Source organism: Gavialis gangeticus, unplaced genomic scaffold (assembly GCF_001723915.1).
Source record: "Gavialis gangeticus isolate Ggan-Ray unplaced genomic scaffold, GavGan_comp1, whole genome shotgun sequence".
NCBI lineage: Eukaryota > Metazoa > Chordata > Crocodylia > Gavialidae > Gavialis > Gavialis gangeticus.
Window position 1 is genome coordinate 55435810 of NW_017729025.1, and position 8261 is coordinate 55444070.

The 8261-nt window shown below is 47.9% G+C and overlaps 1 protein-coding gene across 1 annotated transcript in view; it reads left to right on the forward strand.

The window, feature by feature from the left end:
- TMED10 (transmembrane p24 trafficking protein 10) overlaps positions 1–7866 on the forward strand; it is a 23323-nt gene extending 15457 nt beyond the window's left edge. Inside the window, exons 3-5 of the mRNA XM_019518786.1 lie at positions 1202–1275; positions 4886–5012; positions 5530–7866. Coding sequence (XP_019374331.1) covers positions 1202–1275; positions 4886–5012; positions 5530–5651 — 323 coding nt within the window. The 3' untranslated portion in view covers positions 5652–7866. The remainder of the gene's footprint in view (positions 1–1201; positions 1276–4885; positions 5013–5529) is intronic.
- The last annotated feature ends 395 nt before the right edge of the window (positions 7867–8261 follow it).

The following is an 8261-nucleotide window of genomic DNA, read 5'->3' on the forward strand; positions in this document are numbered from 1 at the left end:
GCGGCCTGACCAGTGCCGCATAGAGGGGGAGGATCACCTCCTTGGACCTGCTTGAGATGCATCTGTGGATGCATGACAAAGTGTGGTTGGCCTTCCTGACTGCGTCCCCACACTGCCGGCCCATGTTCATCTTGGCATCATTGATGACTCCAAGATCCTTTTCTGACTCTACTGATGAGAAAGGAGTTCCCCAACCTGTAGGTATGGTGCCGGTTGTTCCACCCCAGGTGCATCACCTTGCACTTGTCAGTGTTGAATCCCATCCTATTCTCATCCGCCCACCCCTGTAACCTGTCTAGGTCCAATTGCAGCCTATTCCTCCTTTCTAGTGTGCCCACAACCCCCCACATCTTAGTGTCATCAGCAGATTTGAACAGGGTGCTTTTTACCCCCTCGTCCAAGTCACTGATGAAGATGTTGAACAGTGCGGGCCCGAGGACTGAGCCCTGCGGAACCGTGCTGCCCTCCAAGTCGAAAATGACCCATCCACCACCACTCTCTGGGTGCGGCCCTCCAGCCAGTTGGCGACCTATTTGACTGTGTGGGTGTTGACACCAGTCCCCCAGTTTCTTAATGAGAACGGGGTGAGAGACAGTGTCGAAGGCCTTCCGAAAGTCCAGAAAGACTATGTCCACTGCTACCCCTGCATCTAAGGATTTGGTGACCTGGTCGTAGAAGGTCGTATGCTTAATAGTTTGTGCCACAAGTGTAGCCAAGGTAGATGCACTGATGAACTGTTTGCAGTCACTTCTGCAGGCTGCACTGTAGACTAGCTGCATCATTGAATGGAAGAGGGGGCTGCTTTTGCTGTGTCATATGCAAAATTAGCTGTGACCTTAGATTCTGGCAGCTTGCTTATGTGGCTTGTACTAGGCAAGAGAGTGTTTCCTCAGTCCAGTATCTGTTCCTGTGATGACTTCCCTCTGGGCAGTTTGTACCTGTCATAGCTTGTTCTTCTTTTCCCCTTGCAGTGGTTTGTATCCTGCTACTTTGTGGTTTTGGCTACAGCTTACTTGCATTATCTCTGGGAGATCCTCCCTCAGCCAGGGTTTGTTCATAAGTGTCTGTGACTTGAGGCAGGGCTGTGCAGCTGGTCGGAGGTGCATAAGGGAGGGGTGTTGAGTCCCTCCCCAGTGGGGGAGCTGGTGATTTCCTGGCAGGCAGAACTCCATACAATGGAATCCTTTCATTGCACTTCCAGGAACGGGGCGGATGCCGGACCAGCTTGTGATCCTGGACATGAAGCATGGAGTGGAAGCAAAGAACTACGAGGAGGTATGTCCCTTTCCTAGCACTCACGTGATGCCAGGACAGATCTGGGGCTTGTGATGGGAAGCTGCTTTCCCAGCTGTGATGACAGCCTGTCTGCAGCCCAGAGCTTCCATACGAGCCTCATGGTAGAGCTTTAAAAAACCTGCTACTCAAATTCTGCGGGGGCCGAGTCCCAGTGTGTGAATTTCTTAAGTCAGGCAGCTTGACTTGGCTTCTGGATGTGTGTATTAAGAAACAGTCAGCAGCTGAGACCAATAGCTTTCTCTGTCCCAGAAACCTAGGACAACTCAAGAAGGGGGCTAGTCCTCCTAGATATGAAGCAGGATTACAAAAGGCACTGACCTGTGAGGGGTCCAGGGACAATTTCAGTGTCTCATACTTAGGACAGCTAAAACTTGGTCCTGTTTGTTTTGACACTGTGTGAGCTGAATCTGTCAGACCCTTTGAGGCCTAGCTTCCAGCTTTACCCAGGACCCTTTCTGTTGGGCCTGGGCTTGGGATATCAGTTGCCTTGTGGTTGGGAGTCTCTGGATGGTTTGGCCTATGGGTTTTGATGACTCGTGTTAACAAGCAGACTTGAGCTTTGTGGCATTTGACCTTCAGTGGTATTGGTGCCTGGGAAGATCAGAGCTCTAAGGTGGGGAAGGCTCTTGGATATGTTCATTGGCAGTAACAGGTATGCACCAGATAGGAAACCAGAGTGGCTCAGGGAAAAAAGGCTGCAAAGCAGGTAGGAATATGCAAAATAATGTGGTGGCGGGTAGGGTTAGTGCTACCCTGAGGTAAGTACATAGAACGTATGTCTGCTGGAGCAAGGAGAGGACAGACCCTTTACAACCCTGGGCTGACCATGCCTGGGGCACTGCATTCAGTTGTGGGCAACCACTTTCAGGCTGCTGACAAATTAAGGGCTCAGAAGAGCAAGCACTGATTGGGGAGTAGCTAATGGCATGGGCATGGGCCTGAGGGAGACATGATGAGTTCATTTGGTTGACACCTGGGAGAAATTAACCAGGAGGATTAGGATGAAATTAAGGTGTTGTACGTATGTACACACACATACATGCACACACCCTCTTTAAAGGAATGGGACTGTTAAAAACATACAGCGCCCAGTGAGGTCGTAGCTATGCTGATGTAAATGTGCTTATACCACTATAACTTGCTCCTGTGCTGGAAGGAGCTTGATCTTCTATACTAGCCTAAGCAGCCCTGTATTTACTTAGTACAGACTCCTCACCTGGCCCCACTACAGTCTGACAGAACAGACTCTGAAGCAGAGTTCCTGTACAGTTTGAAGATGGGGCTGTGAGATGTAGGAAGCTCTGATTGACCCACTTACATGCCTTGGTGAAGCCACTCCCAGGCTTAGGACCAGGGTCAGCTAAGGAGCTGAAAGCCCAGTACCCATGCAAGTTCTTAGGGCCCTGTTTGCATGAGAGGGACTTCCTTGGCACTGCACATTGCCTCCAGCAATTGACTGCACAAGGAGGATTGATGTCAGCTGCCTGAGGAAGGACTGCCCTCTAGTGCGCAGCCTGTGCATTGCATAGAGCTTGGCTCAAAGCATCAAGGGCCATGCTCCTTCTCATGTAGAGACATGCTGCTAGGTGAAGCCTTTCTAGAACATCCTTGGCAGCCAGCCCCCCTGACTCTGAATTCCATCTTGGCTCTTACCCCAAAGAAGAGTGGTTAAATATCCATTTCTAGGTGAGGGATGAGAGTGAATTTGGCAGTGGTTTGGTAGCAGGTGTGGGGAGTTGCTGTGTTGCCAGCCCCTATCATACATGTGCTGCAGCAGTGTAAAAAGCAGCTGGTATTAACGTGGCTTATTCCAGTGTCGAGTGAGCCCTGGTTGCTGACACCACCATGCAGCATATGGCTAGTAGGAACTTGCTCCTGTGTCATTTTTTCACTGCAAACTCTTAGAGGGAGATTAACAGGTTTCCCTTTAACTTTGCCTATTAACCTTGGACAAAGGGGTGTGAAGGTCTGGACCTGGGACAAGTGCAGGCTGTTCCCTGGTGGAGTCTTCCCATCCATTCATTCTGGATATGGGAAAAATAGCATCTTGTTAATGTCTGGGCTTTTTTCCTCAGCAGGGATTTGGCCACGGAATTCCTTGGATAGCTCCCGCAGGCCTGCTGTTTGCAGGGTTGGGTATGCCATGCATAAAGCTCTTCACCGGGAGTGGGCAAAATGCAGCTCATGGGTCGGATGTAGCCCGCCAAGCCATTCTATCTGGCCCATGGGGCCCCTAAAAAATTTAGAAAATTAATATTAATCTGTCCTGGGCTGCCTGTCATGTGGCCCTCGATGGCTTGCCAAAACTCAGTAAGTGGCCCTCTGCCCAAAATAATTGCCTGCCCCTGCTCTTCAAAGAACTGCTTGGCTAGTTCATGGTGTCCCAATTCTGAACGCTTCTGTAAACCCATTTGCTTTTTGCTCAGTCTGCCTCAGAGGGCCAGTGTTCCTAGAGCAGTGGTTTTCAACCTTTTTTCATTTGCAGACCCCTTTAAATTGTAAGTATGAGTATTCACATACTTTGGATTGATCATAGTCATCTTTTGCGGACCCCTTAGACATAGTCTCTGGACCCCTATGGGGTCTGCAGACCACAGGTTGAAAACCATTGTGCTAGACTGTCTGGTGTTTAAGCTGCTCCTGCTGGCTGCAGTGTGAACAGCTGCAACTGTATCACCTGTCTTGTGTTTGTTTCTGGAAGTAATTTTGCTGCTGTGCCAGAGACACTGCCCAGTCTTGGGCCAGACAGTGACCAGTGCATGGGGTTCCTCTGTCTCTGTCCTTTCAGAATTAATTGTGTTTCATGCCTCCTTATTTGAGTCTTTCCAATGTGGTAGCCCCAGGGAATAAATGGTGGTGCTCCTTCACTCAGTGTCGCTTGTATTGCTGTGTGAAATTCACCACATATACATGTTGCTGCCACGGTGTGAGGAGATTTTAAGCATAGTAAAGGCAAGAATTGCAATCTGCTTCTCAGTAGCTTCTGTTGCATTACAGTGCCATTCTTACACTGTAGGTTGAGGTACAGTGTAGTCAGGTCATATCTCTTCTGGAAAGAAGAAATTAATTCATTGTGTTCAGACACTTTTAAGCTTGGATGTTTGTAGTAACAGTGTGGGCTTTCTGATTGAATTTCCTGCATTGTTTTTTAAAAAATTCTCAAGCCTGGGGTGCAAAGGCTTGCCTTGCTGGTATTACACCATCACTTACAGGCACCTGCAGCTTGGTCTTTTCATGTTTTTCTTTCTTGGAGGTTCAGGTCCGTGGGAGACTCTGGCAGCCCACGCCTCAGAAATCAGTTATGAATAGACTAGAATTGGGGGGAATCAGGAAGGAGCGTGCATAAGCACACGTGTATATGCCTGCATTGTTCTTGCTGTGAGGAACAAATGTTTGATATTTCACAGGGGGTGGTGAGGTGTTTTCTGGCCTTTGAGGGACATCTTCTTCAGGGAGAGAAGCCCCCACCTCTTTCTCCCCTCTTTCCCCCCTGCCCTCATATGTGACTTGAAATGTGCTCAGATTGATTTCAGGAGTAGCCCACACAGGAGCTATTGTTCCTTGCTAGTGACTGATTTTCCTTTACCAGATTGCTAAAGTGGAGAAGCTAAAGCCTCTGGAGGTGGAGCTGCGGCGCCTGGAGGACCTTTCTGAGTCCATTGTCAATGATTTTGCTTACATGAAGAAACGAGAGGAGGAGATGAGGGACACCAATGGTAAGAATTAATGTATCCCCTTCCCCCCAAGAGGACAGGAGATGTCAGAACTGTTTTCTCACAAGGTCTTTCTTATTGGGGCAGAATTTGGAGTTCAGTCTGCAGCTGTTAATAATTATTTCATACCCTATTCAGAAACTTCCAAAGATTGTTGGAGTTGGGAGGTTGGAGGGAATGTTCAGTAAGTCCTGGTTCTCTCCTCTCTAGCTGTAGGTTCCTTCTTTCTCCATCTCCTGGTCCCTAATGTGTGCTCATGTTCCACACAGTGCTCGTGTTCCTGTCCAATGCTGCTTCCATCAGATTGAGCAGTTTTACCCTTATGATAGTGCTGCAGTGTCCATTTGCCCTATTCCCTCCTTCCTGCCCCTCACCCTCCTCCAGCGTGCATGAATCCCACCTTTGAAGCTTGGCAGGGTGGGGAAAGGTATAGTGCTAGAGATGACTCTTTGCTCAGGAAGTGCTGGTTTCCTGGCTCTGGGTCTTTTGTACTTCTGCAATGGTTTATTGTCTATTTCAGAGTCAACGAACACGAGGGTCTTGTACTTCAGCATCTTCTCCATGTGCTGTCTTATTGGACTGGCCACCTGGCAGGTTTTCTACCTGCGTCGCTTCTTCAAAGCCAAGAAGTTGATTGAGTAAGAAGGCAACTCCCCTTCCCCTCCTCCTGAGCCCTGCTGGACACCATTGGAACCCAACAATGGCTCTTCAGAGCCATCTTATAGATGATACCACTGACTGGAGCTTTCCTGCAGGAACTGGCCCCCTAAAGTGGGAGGAGGGGAGCATAAGCACTGGAGACAGCTGGGGGAGTCTTCAGTCCTGTTGGAATATGGGTTTGGGGGAGGGTGTGATGGGTGCAGGGACTCAGGGGGCAGCGATTAAATAAAAATTATGTTTCCTTGACAGTTGCAGTTGGCCTTTGCTGCTGCCTGTTCTCCTTTATAATCTAGGTTTGATTCGGTCTCCTATCATGCCTGTGACCATTGCATTACTCTAAGCCACTTGAATCTGCTGAGCTTGCTCTCTGCCACACTAAAACTGGAGGTGGGGAAGGGGTAGGACCCCAAGCTCTGACCTGCTGGAACCATATCCTTGTGCTAGCAGACCTTGTTGCAGAGTGACATGGGTTGCAGTTTTAGCAGGGACTCTGAGACATAGTCTTTGTCAGACCTTGGTGTTTCTTCCTGTGGGAGCTGGAATCCTTGGCTGATGACTGGAGGAAATTGGGCACATGGGTGTGGAGGAAGGGGAGCTAAATAATTCAGCAATAAATTGTGGAGCTTGGAGATGAGAAGCCTGCCTTGCTTGGACAAGTTCGGATTTGGCCCAATCTGACTGGCTGTTTGCCTTGGATTTGCTTTTTTCATTCTGGAATGATGAGGCAGTTTCCTAAAAGCAGCTTGGTTGCTGAGGAGCTTTGTGTGAAGATGGGAGGCCTCACACAGGTATATTTGTAGTGCGAATGGGAATATGGTAGGTTGGGAATTTCAGTTTTTGGTAAAGATCAGTGAGCCCCTCTTCTCATCTGACATGGCTAGACTTGATGCAGTGTGAGGCTGGCTGGACTTTTATGTTACCAGACTTTAAAACAGGCAGCAGTAGCTTGGTTTAGCTGTAGCAAAGTGGAATGTGAAGCCTTGTATGTGGTGTGTGTACCCTTTGTGCTTGGGGAGACCCTGCATACCATTTAGCAAAGGAGTGGATAGGGGAATGTAGATGACCTGGAGTACAATGTACTGGGAATAGTCATATGCCCTTCTGTAAGTCTCCAAGCTGGTGAGAACTTGTGGTGAGGGCAGAATTGTCTTGGAAACCTTCTTAAACTGATGAAAACAACTATGCTACAGAGAGGAGGAAGTCTTTTGTGATTCTTCTCTTGCTAGCATGGTGCTGTGCTGAAACAAGCCAGTTTGGGAGGACCAGGTAGGCTCACTTCCTGAACGTATTCCGCAGCAATTTCTAGACAGAATTATTACAGTTCTTCCACCTTGTCTGCATTCCCATGGAATAAAAAGTTCAGTAGCCTGGAAAACCCCAACCCTATACCTTGTCCCTCCTGGCTGGGAGTGTTATGTGCCCCTAGCCCTGGGGTCTCCTTACCATTCAGAAAAAGCAGCTTTTGCAGTTTTTTTTTTTTAATGTTGTGAACTTAGACTAGAAATAAGTTGATATTTGTGCTGGGGTGGGGTGGTCCAGAATCAAAGATTGTCATAACGCAGGATTGTCCACTGTTGCCTCAGCACTTCAGGGACATTGAATTTTTGTACTGTTTGAAATTGTGTGTCTTTTTAGGCTGCTTGGTTTCTCCTCATCAACCTCCCATCCCTGCTGCCAGGATAGTGGTATTGCTAGTTCTGCCTGCAAGTGCTCAGACTGTGTCTAAAATCCTGCTTTTTTTATAAGCTATATGAAAAACCTCTAAAGCCTGTCTGCTTTATCCCTCTAAATGCTTGGAAGCTGTTAGAACACAGAGTAGCAGGGATGCCACAGTAGGTTGAGATTGAGCCTCAAAGGTATTCAGACTGTCTGAAGCCTGTAGCAGAGCTGCTGTATTTATACAAAAGAAAAGAGAATATTTGGAGGTGGCCTCTCCTGATGATTCCTTGTTCACTAAGATGCAGTGATTTCTGATTTATCTGATGTAAATGAGGTGGGGGAGACTTGCTTTACACCTGGCTGTCTATTGCTCCTTTAATTCCCTTGGGGTTGCCTAGCTTCCTTTTCTGCTCATTGTGGTGGTTGAATGGTTATCAGGACACAGGTGTGAGGAACTTGTACGGATCTGCCTGTAATTTCTGGCTTGGGGATTTTTGTCGGTTTTCTCAATAAAATTTGTTTTATTTTGTTGGGGGAAACTCCTGAATAATCTGTGTGAGAATCTTGTCCTCTTCATGGCACATACCTGCTAACTACGGCTTCCTGCAGTACTGCCCTCAGTCATCCAAAGCCAGTCTTCCCAACACAAGGACCTCGGTAAGCTTTGGGACCTAGGAGACTCAGTTTCCTCTGGTTCAGAATTTACTAACAGCTTGTAAATATGTTTTTCTAAAGAATGGAGGTGAATTACAGGCTCCTGCAAAGTACAAAAGTGACCAGTCTCTGTCTAGAGCAGCACAGTTGTCTTCCTGACAATGGCTGCTTGACCTCTTATGAAAGGGCTACCTCTAATGGGAGCAAACATTCCTTGTTCATTAAATCTATGCCCTCATCACTAATTGTGCAATCTGAGGATGGTTGCCATTTCTGAAC